Here is a 21,312-nt window from a genome sequence, read left to right as displayed (position 1 = left end):
CTGATGGGCCGGGCTGGTCATCTTGATCCAGGCGTGCAGAGCTGCTGTCATCACTGTGGGCCTCTTCTGTGGGGGGACTGGATATGTCTGGCACCTCCTGTCTGGTGACGTTGGTTATGGGTCCTGTTGGGGTGAAAATGCATAGCTTTGGTATCTGTGTGTGCCATCTTGTGCATTGGGTGAGGTACCCTCTACTCCTGTGCTTGCATAATTGTGTTTGCCATTTTGTGATAGTTGGTTTGGGGTCTGTGTGGGTGTCTATACTGGACATGCTTTGGTGATGGTGGTCCATGCATAGGTGTTGCATGCAGGGCCTTGGTATTGAGATGTGTGGGTAGTGATAGTGGGACATATGTGAGATGATGGTGTGATGGGAGTGATGGTAAGGGTGGGGGTATGTGATGGCATGCAGGTGGGGTGGGGGGGATAAAGTAGTTAAGATACAGTATGGCTTACCAGAGTCCAGTCCTCCTGCTACTCCTGCGAGGCCCTCAGGATGCAGTATTGCCAAGACTTGCTCCTACCATGTTGTTAGTTGTGGGGGAGAAGGTGGGGGTCCACCGCCAGTCCTCTGTACAGCAATCTGGTGTCTGGATACCACGGAACGCACCTTCACCCGTGATGTCATCCCGTGTTCTTGGATGCTGTCCCACTGCGTTGACCCTGTCGACGATTCTCAGCCATAGCTCCATCTTCCTCATAATGGAGGTGTGCTGCACATGTGATCCGAATAGCTGTGGTTCTACCCGGATGATTTCCTCCACCATGACCCTGAGCTCCTCCTCTGAAAACCTGGGGTGTCTTTGAGGTGCCATGATGTGGTGTGGGTGATGTGTGAGGTGCTGTCTGTTGTGATGTGTGGGGGGATGTGTTGGTGTGTGTTGTTTGAGGTGTGTGGATGTTGTATAAGTGATGGTGTTGTGTGTCTGTGGATGCTGGTGTTGTGTTTGCTAATCTTTCTCTCTGTGCGTCTTCAAAAAAATACATTGTAAGGGTTTGTGGGTAATGTGGGTGTGTGTTTTATAGTGTTGTGAGTGTGTGGTGTGTGTATCAGGTGTGTGTATTTTGAAATGTCCAATGTGGTTGTGTTTTGTAAATGTGTGTGTATTTTGAGCGTGGCACTGTGTACCGCCAATGGATTACCGTGGTTGAAAGACCGCTGCGTTGATTCGTGGGTCGTGATAGTGTGGGCGTATTCTTGTTGGCATGACGGTGTAGGTTTTGGTATCGCCAGTTTATCACTGACCTTTGGTGTGGCAGACTTGTGTGGGTGTCTGTATTGTGGCGGATTCCGAGATGTGGGTCATAATAGCTGTGGCGGAATTCCGCCGGCGCAACGGTATGTTGGCGGTCTTCAGCACGGCGGACAGTGGCATTTACCACCAGGGTTGTAATGGGGGCCTTAGTCTCCCACACACAGGAGATCCTGCCACACTAAATCCAGTAGTCTCATTACAATAATGAGAGCCTATGCAACAGCCTGATGTGTCAGCACGAAACTTCCAGTAACGGAAGAACTGTGAAGGAACTTTCTTTTTTAGAAACATCCATGCATATTTGTTGAACAGCAATAATGTGTTCAACAGCAATAATGTTATTAAGAAAACAATAAATGCCTTTCTTATGGAAAGTCTGACTTATCAAGAATTCCATCTTCATGGGGAGGGTGGCTGCGAATCATCAAGATTTTTAGCAGAGTATGCAAATTTCAAGGAATCAGGAAGCAAAGTGAATTGAGTTTAAGAGATGCCCCTAAAGGAGGAGAGAAAGTACAGACCAGCATTTTTAGATTGTCAATGGGATTGAGACAGTTAGATACATGTGACTGAAGGAGGGACGAAAATAGGGAAATGAGTAAAAGATTTGTGTCTCATCAACTTAAACATGATATGAGAAAGAAAATACAGAAGAAATGCCTCCTAGGAAGAGGACATATCAGTAAGAGGTGTAGGATTTAAAGCATTGGCTAATGAGTTGAGAGAAGATAATTGAGGGTATTCAACTGTTTTAGAAAGGAGCCGGTCGGTAGAAAGTGATTGTGATGGGCAGTGGTCATAAAGTTGTCCTTGTGTAAGTGTGCGGGTTCCGAAGAATGAAGGGGGTGAGAAAACTACTGGAAAGCTTTAAATATATTGTGTATGGATAGAAAGAGCATCAAACTGTTGAAAAGTAGATACTTTAGTGCTTTCAAAAAGAAAAGGAGTTGAGACACTGGATTCTGGTTGAAGGGGGTGTGAGGATTAGTTAAAAGTTTTTTTTTATTAGAGGCAATATTGCCAGAGATTTGAAGCAATATGGGTATGTATTTGATGCAAGGAAGTTATTGAATTGATGGGTTGGACTCGGAAGAACTGTGGAGGAAAGAATAATAGGTTTACTTATAGAGTGACTGAATAAGACGGTCACAAGAAGGATAGGCAGATATAATTATTCGGATAAGTTCTGTAAGCGATGTGATGAAGTGCACAGTATGGCTGAAAAAGGTTGAGGAATGGTGGGGCTAAGAGCAGGGGCGGCTCCTTCGCAATGGCGAAGGAGCATCAACCCACTGGCTAAGAGCCAGCAGCTGATAAATGAAACAATAATTTAATATCACTTTATTTTTCAGCTGCTGGCTCAGCAAGCGTGTGCAGGAATGGACTGGGCAATGAGAGCGGAGAGGAGGAGTGGACTGGAGTGCACTTAAGTGTGCATGTCAGTTTGGCCGGCAGTCTTAGGCCAGTCAAACAGACATGGGCACTTAGGTTTCTCCAAGCCGGGTGTGTTGAACAGCTGGGTTGGATAAACAGCACACACTCCAGTGCACTGTCTGAGTGGCAGATCAAGCCACTCAGAGCAATCCTTGGTATATCATGAGAGCAACACCAGGATTGCATTTAGACCTGGTGCTGGTGTCCCAGGGATTGCTGGGACACCATCAGAAGAGAAGAGGAGCGAGGCGGGCGGAAGAACAGGTACGTTTTTTAATTTGTTTTATTTTTTTATTATGCCCTCCAAACCCCTGTCCACTCCTCCCCTGTCCCCCTTGAGATTTTCAGCAGCCGCCACTGTGAGAAAGTAGGCTCTTTCTAGTATGGTTACCCCCACTTGTTTGTGAGTGTATGTCAGTGTGTTTTTACTGTGTCACTGGGATCCTGCTAGCCAGACCCCAGTGTTCATAGATAAAAACCTATATGTCAGTGTGTTTTGCCTGTCTCACTGGGATCCTGCTAGCCAGTTGCTAGTTGCATAAACTAGTCTACACTGGTTCAGGGACCCCTTCTCCCCTGCTCTGGCGGGAAACTGGACAAAGGAAAGGGGAGTGACCACTCCCCTGTCCATCACCACCCCCAGGGGTGGTGCCCAGAGCTCCTCCAGTGTGTCCCAAACTTCAGTCATCTTGTTTTGCAAGGTGTGGGGGCACTCTGGAGGGCTCTGAGTAGCCAGTGGCAGTAGGTGACGTCAGAGACCCCTCCTGATAGGTCCATACCTGAAAAGGTAACCAGTCCCCCTCTCAGGGCTATTTAGGGTCTCTCCTGTGGGTTCTCTTCAGAGTCCGCTTGCAAGGTTCCTTGCAAGGTTCCTTCAGGAATCCCCTGCAACAACTTCAGCATCCTCTGACCTCGGATCAACAGCAGCCAGCTCCAAGAAATGCTGTAACTGCAACAAAGTGTCTACAAGAGACACTTTTCTTCAGCAACCTCAGCTCCAAGTCAGCAACTGCAACAGTTACCATGGTGTGCATGCTCTGGGGACTCCATGTGCACCAGAAGGACTGAAGAAATCTCCCGTGGAGTGATGGAGTCACTCCCCTGCTCCTAGTACCCTGGGACTCCTCTCACGGCAATGACCATGCTCTTAAGGACACAGAGGGTGGACATCATCGACATAGACTGTCCTGAGGTCCTGCTGATGCAATTTGGAGGAGGTAAGACCTTTTGCTGTATTCCTCATTCATCCTGATGATGCTATGTGCTAATGTGCAGGTGGAAATGTCTTTTGCATACGAGTTTAAGAATATTAATATACCACATTTTGTTTGTTGATTATGTCTCTCCTATTTTATGTTACATCGATTGGTCTGCAGATGGTTGTTATTATTGTGATGTGGTTGCACTCCTGTCTTGATTTTATACTGCTCACTTTGTGATAATGAATTGACCTGAACACTTTCTTCCCTTTACACATATTGTAAAAGTGTACAATTTTATCAAAGTATAATACATTGATATTTTGACTAAATGGATTTTGTCAACAATTCTTTCAATATGTATCTGCAACTTATTTTTGTTTATAGTTTATGTGAGAAAGTAGCCTCTTTCTAGCCTTGTTACCCCCACTTTTGGCCTGTTTGTGAGTGTATGCCAGGGTGTTTTCACTGTCTCACTGGGATCCTGCTAGCCAGGGCCCAGTGCTCATAGTGAAAACCCTATGTTTTCAGTATGTTTGTTATGTGTCACTGGGACCCTGCTAGTCAGGACCCCAGTGCTCATAAGTTTGTGGCCTATATGTGTGTGTTCCCTGTGTAGTGCCTAACTGTCTCACTGAGGCTCTGCTAATCAGAACCTCAGTGGTTATGCTCTCTCATTTCTTTCAAAATTGTCACTAACAGGCTAGTGACCAATTTTACCAATTCACATTGGCATACTGGAACACCCTTATAATTCCCTAGTATATGGTACTAAGGTACCCAGGGTATTGGGGTTCCAGGAGATCCCTATGGGCTGCAGCATTTCTTTTACCACCCATAGGGAGCTCTGACAAATACTACACAGGCCTGCCACTGCAGCCTGAGTGAAATAATGCACACGTTATTTCACAGCCATTTTACACTGCACTTAAGTAACTTATAAGTCACCTATATGTCTAACCTTTACCTGGTAAAGGTTAGGTGCAAAGTTACTTAGTGTGTGGGCACCCTGGCACTAGCCAAGGTGCCCCCACATTGTTCAGGGCAAATTCCCCGACTTTGTGAGTGCTGGAGATACCATTACATGCGTGTACTACACATAGGTCACTACCTATATGTAGCTTCACAATGGTAACTCTGAATATGGCCATGTAACATGTCTATGATCATGGAATTGCCCCCTCTATGCCATCCTGGCATAGTTGGCACAATCCCATGATCCCAGTGGTCTGTAGCACAGACCCTGGTACTGCCAAACTGCCTTTCCTGGGGTTTCACTGCAGCTGCTGCTGCTGCCAACCCCTCAGACAGGTTTCTGCCCCCCTGGGGTCAAGCCAGGCTTGTCCCAGGATGGCAGAACAAAGGACTTCCTCTGAGAGAGGGTGTTACACCCTCTCCCTTTGGAAAATGGTGTGAAGGCAGGGGAGGAGTAGCCTCCCCCAGCCTCTGGAAATGCTTTCATGGGCACTTTTGGTGCACATTTCTGCATAAGCCAGTCTACACCGGTTCAGGGACCCCTTAGCCCTGCTCTGGCGCGAAACTGGACAAAGGAAAGGGGAGTGACCACTCCCCTGACCTGCACCTCCCCTGGGAGGTGTCCAGAGCTCCTCCAGTGTGCTCCAGACCTCTGCCATCTTGGAAACAGAGGTGCTGCAGGCACACTGGACTGCTCTGAGTGGCCAGTGCCACCAGGTGACGTCAGAGACTGCTCCTGATAGGCTCCTTCAGGTGTTGCTAGCCTATCCTCTCTCCTAGGTAGCCAAACCCTCTTTTCTGGCTATTTAGGGTCTCTGTCTCTGGGGAAACTTTAGATAACGAATGCAAGAGCTCATCCGAGTTCCTCTGCATCTCTCTCTTCACCTTCTGCCAAGGAATCGACTGCTGACCGCGCTGGAAGCCTGCAAACCTGCAACATAGTAGCAAAGACGACTACTGCAACTCTGTAACGCTGATCCTGCCGCCTTCTCGACTGTTTTCCTGCTTGTGCATGCTGTGGGGGTAGTCTGCCTCCTCTCTGCACCAGAAGCTCCGAAGAAATCTCCTGTGGGTCGACGGAATCTTCCCCCTGCAACCGCAGGCACCAAAAAGCTGCATTACCGGTCTCTTGGGTCTCCTCTCAGCACGACGAGCGAGGTCCCTCGAATCCAGCGACTCTGTCCAAGTGACCCCCACAGTCCAGTGACTCTTCAGTCCCAGTTTGGTGGAGGTAAGTCCTTGCCTCACCTCGCTGGGCTGCATTGCTGGGAACCGCGACTTTTGCAGCTACTCCGGCCCCTGTGCACTTCCGGCGGAAATCCTTTGTGCACAGCCAAGCCTGGGTCCACGGCACTCTAACCTGCATTGCACGACTTTCTAAGTTGGTCTCCGGCGATGTGGGACTCCTTTGTGCGACTTCGGTTGAGCACTGTTTCACGCATCCTCGTAGTGCCTGTTTCTGGCACTTCTCCGGGTGCTACCTGCTGCTGAGAGGGCTCTTTGTCTTGCTCGACGTCCCCTCTCTCTCCTGATCCAATTTGCGACCTCCTGGTCCCTCCAGGGCCACAGCAGCGTCCAAAAACGCTAACCGCATGATTTGCAGCTAGCAAGGCTTGTTGGCGTTCTTTCGGCGGGAAAACACTTCTGCAGGACTCTCCACGGCGAGAGGAATCCGTCCACCAAAGGGGAAGTCTCTAGCCCTTTTCGTTCCTGCAGAAACCTCAGCTTCTTCTGTCCAGTAGAAGCTTCTTTGCACCCGCAGCTGGCATTTCCTGGGCATTTGCCCATCTCCGACTTGCTTGTGACTTTTGGACTTGGTCCCCTTGTTCCACAGGTACCCTAGATTGGAAATCCACAGTTGTTGCATTGTTGGTTTGTGTCTTTCCTGCATTATTCCTCTAACACGACTTCTTTGTCCTTAGGGGAACTTTAGTGCACTTTGCACTCACTTTTCAGGGTCTTGGGGAGGGTTATTTTTCTAACTCTCACTATTTTCTAATAGTCCCAGCGTCCCTCTACAAGGTCACATAGGTTTGGGGTCCATTCGTGGTTCGCATTCCACTTTTGGAGTATATGGTTTGTGTTGCCCCTATTCCTATGTTTCCCCATTGCATCCTATTGTAACTATACATTGTTTGCACTGTTTTCTAAGACTATACTGCATATTTTTGCTATTGTGTATATATATCTTGTGTATATTTGCTATCCTCTCACTGAGGGTACACTCTAAGATACTTTGGCATATTGTCATAAAAATAAAGTACCTTTATTTTTAGTATAACTGTGTATTGTGTTTTCTTATGATATTGTGCATATGACACTAAGTGGTACTGTAGTAGCTTCACACGTCTCCTAGTTCAGCCTAAGCTGCTCTGCTAAGCTACCATTATCTATCAGCCTAAGCTGCTAGACACCCTATACACTAATAAGGGATAACTGGGCCTGGTGCAAGGTGCAAGTACCCCTTGGTACTCACTACAAGCCAGTCCAGCCTCCTACAGTTTAGGAATTTTGATTATACCTCTCTGATTCATATAAAAAAGTACAATTTATATGTTAAATGGCTGCTTTCTTGGAACATGGTTGTATGGCTATCTTAAGTCCCAGTTTCAATGAGGTTTACAAAGCAATTCATGTTTACCTCATTATTTCACATATATATGCTATATCCAGAAGGCAACGGCCCTGCCTCACCAGCAAACACATTCAAATTTTTTGTAAAATGTAAATAGAATAGAATGGAGATAATTCTGCTAACCACCTAAAAGGTTCATAGAGTGGAGTAACGAAAAGTTCAGTACATCATCAAGACTACAAAAGACTAAAGACAAATATAGTTCAAAAAGATTTACGTAAACAGGCCACATTTTGTATCTGGCAATTTTTGCTTTGTATTTTCAGATTTTTCAGCACTTTTTAATGACGGGTTTTGGAAGCCTCCTTCTTCCTGGACTTCAACAGATCCATCACTTGCCTCCAACCAAACTTCCAAAACAGAGTGCTTTGACTTAGAAGTCAGCAATGAATGTATAAAACATATTCTAGGAACAGGGTGAGTTTCTTTGTTTTGCTGTGTATACCTAGAGTAAAATGATTGGTGACCACTCATTGGTGTACTCTGTGTCATTGCAAGCAAGAAAAACATGCACGACTGAAGGAACAAAGTGACCTTCGCATGACTTCCATATTTAAACTAGCATTTTTAAACATGAACTTCCTCCACCCGTTGTAAATAGAATGTTGATCAGTGATCTTGTTAAGTATCACTTCATTCCGTTTTTATAAAATTAAGAGTGATCACAAAACATCAAAGTTGTTGCAGGCTCATCATCAGATTAAAGAAATGGAGCTATAAATGAGAACTGAGCAAGTGTTAGCGTGGTGTGATAGATGCCTACTTTAGGATTGAATTATTTTATTAACTTCAGTTAAATTGCATTAATGTCCAATATTTTTCAAATGGACGGCCACATTGTTATTTCCTTTTGGATGCAAGGCTTTGTGTTCTAAATTGACGCCATATATGAAACACTTTAAGCTTCTTTCAGGAACAATTAACAGAAAAGGTGTACGTTTCATTGTGATGTATTGCTGTCATTAATTTAGCAAATCCTGCCACCAAACGTAGTAAATATTATGACACCTTATGTAGGGACATATATTTTGGATAGCACCCAGCAACTCAAAATGCATCCCAGTGATTTTGATCATTTAGAGGTATATGTGTCAAGAATGGGAATTGCAATTACCAAATAGAGATTTTTGCTGAATCGCTATTTGGAAATCGCAATTTCCAATATACTTTTAATAGCAACATTGATGTTGCGATTCATTAGAATTCGCAATCACAATTTTGTGATTACCAAATAGCGAGTACCTAAATAGGAAATTGCAGTTAGGTAATCAGAAAATTGCAAATGCCGCTTTCTTTAGCAGCTTGATTACATCTCAAAGAGGAAGTGAGTCATTCCATGCTGTTTCCAGAACCTACATCCAATGGGAGAAGGCAGACTGTGGCAGCAGAGCAGCTGTGAGCTTGCTTGGATGTGTCTTCTGCGCAGTTTGACCACAATGTCCATAGAGTGCATGAAACACGATGAAAAGCTGTTTGGCAAAAGTTCACTTCACTTCCAGAGAGTGAGAAGCACAAAATCAGGAAGGACATCCAGTTGAAGATCACTGTGGTTAGTGTGACCTAGCACTCAATTGAGGAAATACCTAAGTGCTGGTATGATCTTCAGACATGAACCAATGAAAAATTTGCAAGCAGGCTTGCCAAGGCACAGCAAACAGGTGGAGGACCATCCACTTAGCCACCACCCAGCCCACTGGAGGATATGATTGATGTGACGTTGCAGCCAGAAGCTATTGTTGGGGTCAATGACATTGACACCCCTACCACACCCAGTACCAGCAAAGGTAAGATATACATTTTGCCACATACAAAATTGTGTTATGTAAAAAAGTAACCAATTAGGAAATCACAGTTAACAATATACCAAAACCACTCCAGGCTACATCCTATCATTATCTCACCAATGCATTGTGAGATTTTGGGTTTGAAATCCAATAGTGAATACAAGTCCAATAATGCTGTATTTTGTAATCTCATCAAAAGACACATAGTAAATGACATGAATAAACACAGTGTAAGCTTTAGAAATGTATTTGAAACAATTTAGGTAAACGTATTCACACAACATATATTGAACTAAACTATTTATCATTAATATCACAGAACTACCTGCAGCAACTGCATGAGAAAATAAGCAGATGGAAAATTAGGACACTTAGCCACAGATATACCTGAAACATTGTGCCTCAACACCAACACCTGCACAAACCAGACTCAAGACAACAGTTACTACTCTTCCTGATTATGGGGAAGATGATAATGTCACAACAGACCTGCTTACACCACCAACTGACATTAGATTCTTCCAAAGATGTTAGTCCTTCATTATGCACCAAACAATGCCCTCAGAAGTTATAGATTTGTTGTAAGATGGCTTCAGAAGAAGGTGACAGTACAGCTGTATTTGGTGGTCTGGAGGCATCAGTGTTAAAGGTACAGCATCTGCAATGCAAGCAGACGAGGTCTTTACAAACACAATTGGTGTCACTGAATAACATGTGACATCAAAGGTGGCATTAAGCAGCTGAACACAACAGTGAAGGAGGGGCAAAAAGCAATTGCTGACAATTACAAGGCGCTGACAAATGTTGTAAAGGAACTTTGCACAGTCATGCAGCACGATCGTGTAACACACTTTAGGTGCCCACACCAACTAATGGGCAGATTGGATAGGTTTACCAGATCATTCAATTGCCGTACAATTGCAAATCAATTATTGTCTTGCTGCGCTGTCACCATGCAAGTGCAGATGGCACATTGTAGTGGAGACATAGCATGAGGTTTAGTGCAAGTCACCAACGCAATTGAACACATACAGACATCCCAGATCACAGCAAACAGTGACGTAGGTGGAGAAGAAAGTGAGGAGCTCTCCAGCCTCAGTAGTATTATTGCCCCTGTGATGGGAAATAGCTGTCATAGTTGCAGACAGAGTGCATCTACTGACACCTAACCAAGGCAAAGTGCAGAGGACACAGAATGGCCAAGTGGAGTGCATGGGAGGATAAAGTAATTAGGACATGTTTGTATGTTTATGTAGTTGTTTAAGAACATTGTTTGACATTTGCCATGTCTGAGGTGGCAGGGTTGTGCACAAATTGTGCATTTCATATTAATTTGAGATGTGATTTCATATTTTACAGGAAGTTAAGGTGATAAACATAAACATTTGCAAATACAATCTGAAATGCATTTTTACTTGTTGCTTACCTTAAAATTAATTGTGGGTAATCTCTGCATATCGGTCTTTGCCTTCTTCTGCATAGAGATCCATCTGCAGGTTGATGTGGTAAAAGTGGCTATTCATCTTCATCTGACTCAGAAATTGACAGGGCCTGGGATATTTCCCTAGATGTTTCAATGTTGTGTAGTATGCAGCAAGTTTCTGAACTGTAATTTAGTGGTCCACCGCTCTTGTGGCAACATCTAAAGCAACTTTTCAGCAGACCAATAGTCCTCTCTGTCACATTTCCTGTTGTTTTGTGTGCAGCATTGTACTGGTGTTCACTTGCAGAGGCAGGATTCAAATATCGTGTTAAAATAAATGAGTGCTCAGCATGCCCACTGTCTCCTACAATGACAAGATCAAATAATAATGTACTGGCAAATAGGAATACAACTATACTACATACTACACAGTTATAAGGAGGTAGCAGATACAACTCACAACCATGAAGCCATGTATAAATTCCACTATGGTGAAACATGAAGAAATCATGTGTACTGCCAGGGAATCTGGCCACTATATCAGTTATCATATATGAGGCATTGTATACTACTTGAATGTTCAATAAATGGGTATTCTGGCGATTTCTAAAGATGCACTCACTTTCAGATGGTGGGCATATTGAAACATGTGTCCCATCAATGCAGCCAATGATGTAGGAATTGGGCTAACTGGTAAAAATGTAATTTAGTAACCTACAATCCCTGTGCTGTGTATGGAAATCTGATATAATCATTTATTTTCATGAGCATTGCATCAAGAAATGCATAGAAAATGCATGAGAGTGCAATTTTGGAAACCCCTCCTGCTGCAGCTATCACACCTTGGTAGCTTTCTGAAGCTAAGAGGTGCAGGGGACACAACACTATTGCATTGATCCTGCAAGTGTGTCGCTGCAGTTGAGGCTGAAGTTCAGAGATAAAATATAAAATAAGATCAGAATTTTATATTTTATCTTGGTCTGATCAAACATGGTAATGCAAATACTAAAAATTGCTTGTGTCTCTTCCTCCTTCTGAGCAGACCTGCCAGGATCCTCATCCTCCTCGCCATGATGTAGAGAGAAGCCATTGCTTAAAATGCAGATGCACTGTGGGCCTGTTTATGTAGGTTGCACCTGATTACCACCTTATTTCAATTGGTGGTAAATTGCACATGCAAAATTTCCATTTTGCGAATGTTAGCAATTTGCGAATGCTTCATACATAGAATTAGCAATTACCTATGTGCGAATCCCTAACTGTGATTCACCATTTGGAGTCGCAATTTTAGGGAATCACAAAAAATGTCAATCCCTGAAGTTGGACTGTGAATGCCTTATATACATCTTGAAAGCCTAGTTTGCATTCACAAACAGTCAAATTCAATGATTCACACTGTTTGAGAATGCAAAAAGGATTAATACATCTAGCCCTTAATATAGTTTCTAAGTAAGTATCAATTTTTCACTTGACAACATCAGTTTTGCAAATGAGCAGAACGTTTGTATCAAAAGATATCTTGAGTAGGAATATATAGTTTGTTAGCATAACTTACTCAGGATATTTGAAGTGTAGTAGGTGTGATCTACTATTCTAAAATATGATGAGGATAACATTCATGAGTGTTGATTTAAAGAGACCTAAAGCTAAGTACCAAATTTCTCTGTGTACTTGTGTTCCTTAAGGGCACCACCTATATGTAAATTTTTGTTCTGATTCCAAAGTATCTATTTGTAATTTACTATATTGTTGAGAGGTAGTATATTGAGAAGCATAAATTACACCAATCAGTGGGAGAATAAGTCATGTATTTTGATTTAAGTTATCAGGTTCTAACACCAGTGAGGTATTTTGATTTAATGTGTCAGGTTCTAACACCAGTGAGTCAAAATATTTCATATTATAATGTGTCTAATACATCTTCTGCATTGTGGATAGAGCAGATCACTCAGATCTTGCTGAGGCTTTAAGGGATGTGAATTCACTACTAACCTACAGGGCAGAAAATTATGTGAATATAAGGAATCATAACATTCTGTGAATATAAGGAATCATCAAAGTCTCTCACTGCCCGGTCAAATGTGTGCTATGTCCAGTTCAATTATTTAGAAAATGTTGGTCGATTGCTCCTGGCCAGAAATCCGTCAGGAGACAAAGGAAAGATTAGTACCTGCAGGAAAAAAATACTGTGCAGAGTAACATTGTTCAGGATGGAAAAGTCCCCTGCATGGTGACGGACATGCACCCCTGACCTGAGTGGCCCAGCTGCATGGATCTCTGGATCCTTGGTGCTAATTTTTAGTCATAGACATACATGGATCATTCATGGCCACCATGGCCTAAGGCAGTCTAATGGCAATGCTGATTTCTTAGACTGGGGGTTGGTGTACCAAACATAACCCTTGTAGTGGTAGACGGCCACTGCACTTGCCAGAAGTCAACTGACACAAAGATGGTGTTGGCTGCATACCTGCTTTGTGTTTAGTATTAATCAGTAGTGTGAACAGGCATTTTTACCTGTGTCAGTGGAGTGGTGCCTACCGGTTCACTCGAGTAAGGTTCTGCTGCTGTGTACTTACATCACCCTTGACCTACATGATGACTGTGAATAGCGCTGGATTATATGTAATACTTGTGAGTGCTGGAATGAATCTATGCCTGTGCATAGTACATAACATGGGGCCCTTTGGGTTCCATTTTGTAAGCCTGTGTTCTTAATGTAGATGAGTGCTGTTGGAAATGGCCTCTCTGCAGGGTCACCCCAGACGTTTTGCCTTCCTCCTTCTCTTTTTCTGACCTTGTTTTTGCTGGTTTTAGGACTCTGCACACTTTACCACTGCTAATCAGTGCTAAAGTGCATATACTCTCTCCCTTAAAACATGGTAACATTGGCTCATACCCAGTTGGCATATTTAACTTACTTGTAAGTCCCTAGTAAAATGCACTGCATATGCCCAGGGCCTGTAAATTAAATGCTACTAGTGGGCCTGCAGCACTGATTGCGTCACCCACATAAGTAGCCCCTTAACCATGTCTCAGGCCTGCCATTGCAGGGCCTGTGTGTGCAGTTTCAGTGCCACTTCGACTTGGCCTTCAACTCCCCTTTTTCTACATATAAGTCACCCTTAGGGTAGGCCCTAGGTAACCCATAGGGGAGGGTGCTGTGGAAGTAAAAGGCAGGACATATTCCTGTGTATTTCATATGCCCTGGTAGTGGAAAACTCCTAAATTCGTTTTCCACTGTTGTGAGGCCTGCTCCTTTCATAGGCTGACATTTGGGCTAACCTCTGATACTGTTTGAGTGGTAGAATCTGATCAGAAAGGGGTAAACAGGTCATATTTAGTATGACCAGAATGGTAATACAAAATCCTGCTTATTGGTGAAGTTGGATTTTATATTACTATTTTAGAAATTCTACTTTTAGAAAGTGAGCATTTCTATGCAGTTAAAATCCTTCTGTGCCTTACAGCCTGTCTCCAGTCCACGTCTGGGCTGGGCTGGTTGACAGCTCCCTTATGCATTTCACCCAGAGAACCACAACCCCAGGATGCTCAGTCACACCTGCACACATCTGCATACTGAATGGGTCTTCCTGGGCTGGAAGGGTGGAGGGCCTGACACTTACATTTCAACGCACAATGGCCTTCCCTCACACAATGGGCTGCCAAATCCCCTACATGGACTGTGGCAGACAGTGTTGTACTGAAAGGGAACCTTGTGCACTTCCAAACCACCTTTGAAATCTCCCCCACTTCAAAGGCACTTTTGGGTATATAAAGTGGGTTCCTGACCCCACCAAATCAGACACTTCCTGGGACAGACACTTTGAACCAGATCCTGTAACTTGCCGAGAGGAGCTGCCTAGCTGCCCAAAAAACTCACCTGGACTGCTTTGCTGTAAAGGACTGCTGCCTTGCTGGCCTCTGACTTTGCTGAGAAGTGCTCTCCAAGGGCTTGGATTGAGCTTGCCTCCTGTTTCTTGAAGTCTCATGGCCAAAAAGACTTCACTAGCTAGATTTATGCTAGTTTCCGACTCCAGTGACGCTGAAACAACTTCAGCAACACCAGCGACATCGTAGCCAGCTCCGTGGACATCATTGCCCTCAATGACTCCGGTCTGCAACGCAAGTCCGATGTTGCCCCGACTCTGCTGATGTCATTCAGGGTCATTGCGACACTGCGAAGTCAACATTGCACATCCTGACGGATCGGAGCCAGCGACCTTGCCGGGTCACAAAGGATTGGCGCATTGCGGACGATGCTGCATCAACTCCCCCGGCCCCTGGACGGAATCAGCACCTCATCTTCACCTGTCTTGCAGAACGGGACCGACGCCACAACTCTTCAGACTCCGTAAGGGACTGACTTCGCACCTACTCCAGCGACGCCTCTCTCCAACTCCGTGCGACGTCCTTGCTCTTCATTTTCTAAAGGTACTGTACCTAGGGGTCCGTGTGACTCTGTGACCAGCACCAGTGGTGTCAGACTGTTTGGAACAACTCTGTCAACGACACCGTGATAGCCCCAGTTGGAACTATTATGTTTTCTAAGTGCTTCAGTTGGATTTAATCTTTAAAAATTCAGAACTCTGCTCATGTACATTGGATTTTCATCATTTTGACCTTGTTTTAATCAGATAAATATTCTCAATTGTTCTAAACCTGTGTGGTGTCTCTCTGTGGTGTTTTCACTGTGTAATTGCATGATCTATTGCACAAATATTTAACACATCACCTTCTAAGTTAAGCCTGACTGCTCAGAGCCAAGCTACCAGAGGGTGTGCACAGGATAAACTGGAATGTGTGTGACTTACCCTGACTGGGACTGTGGTTTCTACTTGGACAAGGGTGCATACCTCTGCCAACTAGAAACCCCATTTTTAACAATGACTACAACCCCCAGATAGGAGACATGGATTTCAGACATTCCTGAGGACTGAGGTCGGAACATATACACTGGAGGAAGTGAGCAAAGCATCCCCTGTGCACATCAAAGGTCTCTGAATCCAAGATTTGCTGTTCGGTAGACCTGGGTTCGCAGTAAGGCAAGATGGTGGTTCTGATGTGGTTTGCACTTTAGGGCTAGGGAATCATGATCTACTGGAAGGCTTGGGCCTTTGAACCTTTGTGAGGCATATTTCAGTGGAGGATGACAACCAGATGTAATTTCCGGTTACTCACCTGTCCTGTGTTGAGGGGCGATCAAAACTGGAGCCACGTCTGCTGTAGCAGACTGTCCCTTTGGCAAAGGGAAGAAAGCAGGAGAAACCATTTTACATTTTTTAAAGAAGTGAGGATCTAGAACAGGAATATCAAAGGATTGGTCACTAAATCCCATTCATGACTGAAACTGGACTTTAAAATTAGGAACATGAGTACCACAAGTTGTTCAACAGAACTGTGCACAAGTGTGGAAAGAAGATCACCAAGATTTCCAGCTGCCATAACCAGGACTAGGGACCAAGGTCTGCTCATATGCCTGCTGGACGAGGTACCTATCACACATGCAGTCAAGACCACCTGTACTGATCCAGCCTTCTGCCTGCGTGCCTGCCTGCCTGCGTGCTAAGACCAGAAGGGCCTGTGAGAAGGATCAGAATGCCTGGAGGGAGCAAGGCACTGTGGGGATCCTTGGGAGTGGATCCCAGTCAGTGGAAAGTGAGAAGCCTGGCCTGGTTGGGACTGCTGCATGAATGCGGGTCACTTTCCTCTGTGTGCCAAGAGGGGTTCACCGTTATCGCCCTAGTAAAAGCGAACTTAGCAACCCCCATATACCAGGAGGTGGCCACTGGAAACTAAGGCCATCACCATTGTGAAAGCAAAGTCAGCTGGCTGCCATCGGGTCTGGTAAAACTGTTTTACGCTGTCAGGCCTGTCAGGGACTTGCATAAACTTAGGGGCTTATTTGCAAGCCCCCACGCCACCGGTGTGTCACTTTTTGAGATTCGCGATAGGTGCATTTTGCAGTCCCATATCTGCAAGGCCACTTTGGGTGGCTTTTCATGGACCTGTAGATATGGTGTAAGGCAATGCAGCAGAAGTCACTACGTTGCCTTGCACTGCATCAGGGATGGATTCTATGGGTGTTGCTGTGGGTTTTCGCATGCCACACCCAGGGGTTTTGACACATTCCCAGATTTACAAGAATCAGTAAACCTGTGAATATCTTGATTCCTCCTTGTTACTTACTCTTTCTATATGTGCTGTATTCTAAAGCACATATTGAAAGGGAAATATGCTTCTCAGGATTGTTTTTATGCAGGAAGGTTCCCCTTCCTGCATAAAAACCATTCTACATGCAATGCAGGCACCCCTGCACCATGGTGCAAGGGTTTTTGTGTAGGTGGTCGGCTGCCAAAATGGCGCCAGCACAGGGGAAAAGGCAGGAATGTGAAGTATTCTTTTAAATACCGTGCATTCTTGCCCCTTCCCTGTAACGCAGAGCAGCAAGGTGACTTACTGCGCTGCACTCCGTCACTTTTCCATAAATATGGCCTTTAGTACATAATTTTGTTAAGATGAATCTTAAGGCCAAATGTATACTTTGTTGAATAGGGACTAGTATGGACCATTTATGTAAGTTGCTTCTATTATTGAATGGGGAATAACCTCCCCACTAGAAAGGGAAGAGGAATACCACCAAGGCTAACACACGACCTTAAAACACTGCTGATATTATTTAGTGTGTTGTTTCTATGCTGTGTGTACTTATATTACATTAAAATACTTTCTTCCACTAAAGAAGCAAATATTTGTCTGGATAATCAACTTATAGTGGTTATTGTTTGTACTTTGAGTCTTGCGCCTATATATTTCTCATACCTACATCTACTTCGAAGAGCTTTGGACTGCTCGACCCACGCTACTACTGAGAGTCAAGAGTTAAAAAAGGCAGCACTTGGGCCCGTTCCCCGCACCAATGGTAGGTTGTGGCTTAGGACAGCAGGAGTAAAAGGCCTCAACATCCACATTTGGGCCCTCTAAGCCCTGCTTGTCCAGTGTCATTCTAAGAGGGGTTCTGACAAACATATATTACATTTGTGAAAAAATGGCACTATTGGGCAAAACAGTAATACTAGTTTCTTCTTTAAATGCATGGTATGAGATTTTTCCAAGTAATGGAACCTATACATTTTGTGAAAAATGAAGTTGGAATGTAGACATTTAGGTGGTCATTACAACCCTGGCGGACGGTGTTAAAGCGGCGGTAAGACCGCCAACAGGCCGGCGGTGAAAAATTTGGAATTACGACCGTGGCAGAAACCGCCAACAAAGACAGCCACTTTAACACTCTGACCGCCACGGCGGTACAAACAAACAGCGCGGCGGTCACCGGCAACAGACAGGCGGAGGACAATGTACCGCCCACACTATTATGACAGGCCAATCCGCCACCTTTTCCAGGGCGGATTCACCGCGGATAAAAACACGGTGGAAATAGGACTTTCGAAGGGAAAACGCTCACCTCTACACACTCCACGAGGAAGGAGGACACCATGGACGCGGAACTCCAAATCCTACCTGCGATAGTCTTCCTGCTCCTGTACCAGGAGCACGAACGCTCGCGGCGAAGACCAGGGTGAGTACTGCACCTACGACACAGGGGAGGGGGGAGGCAAAAAACAGGGACACACACACGCAACACCCCCACCCTCACCCACTACAACACACACACACACTAATACATATCTATACATTATAGTTACACCCCCCAACTCCCCTGGAAGAATGCAAAGACAAAAGGAAATGAGTGTAACCATTGTAATATATTAAAATGCAGTATGCAAAAATATACATATATACACTATTAACAAAATATACACCAAGAATAGTAGTCCAGGTATTGCACCATTCATAGCCCGTGGACCACTGGGCCCAAAATGCATGGGCGAGGCCCACACTCGATACCAGATCAAAACAGAGAGAAGACTGCAGGGGCATCAGATAGAAATACAACAGGCACCTCAGGGGGAAGGGTAGGGGGGGCACCTCAGCCGGAGGAGCCCAACACCACCGCCCTGCTCGACAACCTCGCCAACCTCGGCCTCAAGCAACTGGTGAACACCCCCACCCACATCGCCGGACACACGCTCGACCCCATCTTCTCCGTCAGCAAACACGTTTCCTTGAGCCACGCCTCCGCTCTACCCTGGACCGACCACAGTTGTGTCCACTTCACCTTCCGACGCGAAACTCGCCACCTCCGCAGTCAACCCATCCCTCGCCGACAGTGGAACAAAATCCCAGAAGAACAGCTTTTCTCCACTCTCATCGACAACCAACCCACTTTCTCCACCGACCCCAACGACGCAGCCCTCAGCCTCACGAACTGGATCACCAACTGCGCAGACAACCTCGCTCCCCTCAGACGCCTTCCAAGACAGTCCAACACCAAAAAGCCTCTCTGGTTCTCTGACACCCTTAAGGAATCAAAGAAAACTTGTCGCACCTTCGAGAAAGCCTGGCGTAAGGACCACACCACAGACAACATGACTGCCCTCAAGAACGCTACCCGCGAACACCACCACCTGATCCGCGCAGCCAAAAGGAATTTCTTCACAGACAGACTGGACAAAAACAGCCACAACAGCAGAGAACTCTTCAACATCGTAAAAGAGCTCTCTAACTATAACGCCAACGCCAATGCCATCACGCCCTCACAAGACCTGTGCAACTCCCTCGCCACCTTCTTCCATCGTAAGATTACCGACCTACACGACAGCTTCGGACACCAGACCCAGCCGACCACCACTGAACCCACACCCCCAGCCATCACCCTCAACGCCTGGACCCACATCAACACAGAAGAGACCAAAACCACCATGAACTCAATCCACTCCGGTGCCCCCTCGGACCCCTGCCCACACTTCATCTTCAATAAAGCCGACGACATCATCGCCCCGCACCTCCAGACCATCATCAACTCCTCGTTTTCGTCTGCCACCTTCCCCGAGAGCTGGAAACACGCTGAAGTCAACGCCCTACTTAAGAAACCTACGGCTGACCCAAGCGACCTGAAAAACCTCCGCCCCATCTCGCTCCTCCCCTTCCCTGCCAAAGTCATAGAGAAGACCGTCAACAAGCAGCTTACCAACTTCCTTGAAGACAACAACATTCTCGACCCCTCTCAATCTGGATTCCGAGCCAACCACAGCACTGAAACCGCCCTCATCTCAGTCACAGACGACATCAGAACCCTGATGGACAACAGAGAAACAGTCGCCCTCATCCTCCTCGACCTCTCGGCTGCCTTCGACACCGTCTGTCACCGCACCCTAATAACCCGCCTCCGCTCCACCGGGATCCAAGGCCAGGTCCTGGACTGGATCGCCTCCTTCCTCTCCAACCGTTATCAAAGAGTCTACCTCCCACCTTTTCGCTCAGACCCCACCGAGATCATTTGCGGCGTCCCACAAGGATCCTCGTTCAGCCCGACACTCTTCAATGTCTACATGAGCCCTCTCGCCGACATCGTACCCAAACACAGCATCATCATCACCTCCTACGCCGACAACACTCAACTGATACTCTCCCTCACCAAGGACCCCACCAGCGCCACGACCAACCTGCAAGATGGAATGAAGGACGTCGCAGATTGGATGAAACTCAGCTGTCTGAAGCTGAACTCAGACAAAACGGAAGTCCTCATCCTCGGTAACACCCAGACCGCCTGGGACGACTCCTGGTGGCCCACGGCCCTTGGCACCACACCGACCCCCTCAGACCACGCACGCAACCTCGGCTTCATCTTGGACCCTCTTCTCACCATGACCAAACAAGTCAACGCCGTATCATCCTCCTGCTTCCTCACCCTCCGCATGCTCCGGAAGATCTTCCGCTGGATCCCCGCCGACACCAGAAAGACCGTGACCCACGCCCTCGTCACAAGCCGCCTAGACTACGGCAACACCCTTTACGCTGGGACCATCGCAAAACTCCAGCAATGTCTGCAACAAATTCAAAACGCCTCCGCCCGCCTCATCCTCGACATACCCCGCAACAGCCACATCTCCGCCCACCTGAGACACCTGCACTGGCTTCCCGTCAGCAAAAGGATCACCTTCCGTCTCCTCACCCACGCACACAAAGCCCTCCACAACAAGGGACCAGAATACCTCAACCGCCGCCTCAGCTTCTACGCTCCCACTCGTCTTCTCCGCTCCACCAGCCTCGCTCTCGCCACCGTCCCTCGCATCTGCCGCTCCACGGTGGGTGGGAGGTCCTTCTCCTACCTGGCGGCCAAGACTTGGAACACCCTCCCCACCATCCTCAGGACCACCCAGGACCACTCCGCATTCCGGAGACTCCTCAAGACCTGGCTCTTCGAGCAGCAGTAACCCCTTTCCCCCTAGCGCCTTGAGACCCGCACGGGTGAGTAGCGCGCTTTATAAATGTTAATGATTTGATTTGATGAGTGCACGACGCCAGATCCACGAGGGGGCTCCATGCCCATTGATGTATCCTGGGGAGTGCAAAGCCACAGTCTCTCAAGTCTGTACAGAGGGTGGCTTGTCCACTGCATTATCCTGGGGAGTGCAAAGCCACAGTCTCTCAAGTCTCTCCAGTGGGTGGTTTGCCCACTGCTGCATCCTGGGGAGTGCAAAGC

General features: G+C 46.2%; 1 protein-coding gene across 1 annotated transcript in view; it reads left to right on the top strand.

Annotated features, from left to right (window-relative positions):
- The window catches only part of C10H16orf89 (chromosome 10 C16orf89 homolog), a 640,978-nt gene that overhangs the window by 280,132 nt on the left and 339,534 nt on the right, over positions 1-21,312 (top strand). Inside the window, exon 3 of the mRNA XM_069210520.1 lies at positions 7,766-7,916. Coding sequence (XP_069066621.1) covers positions 7,766-7,916 — 151 coding nt within the window. The remainder of the gene's footprint in view (positions 1-7,765; positions 7,917-21,312) is intronic.

The sequence above is a fragment of the Pleurodeles waltl genome, chromosome 10 (assembly GCF_031143425.1).
Source record: "Pleurodeles waltl isolate 20211129_DDA chromosome 10, aPleWal1.hap1.20221129, whole genome shotgun sequence".
NCBI lineage: Eukaryota > Metazoa > Chordata > Amphibia > Caudata > Salamandridae > Pleurodeles > Pleurodeles waltl.
This window is presented reverse-complemented; position numbering and strand designations above follow the sequence as displayed.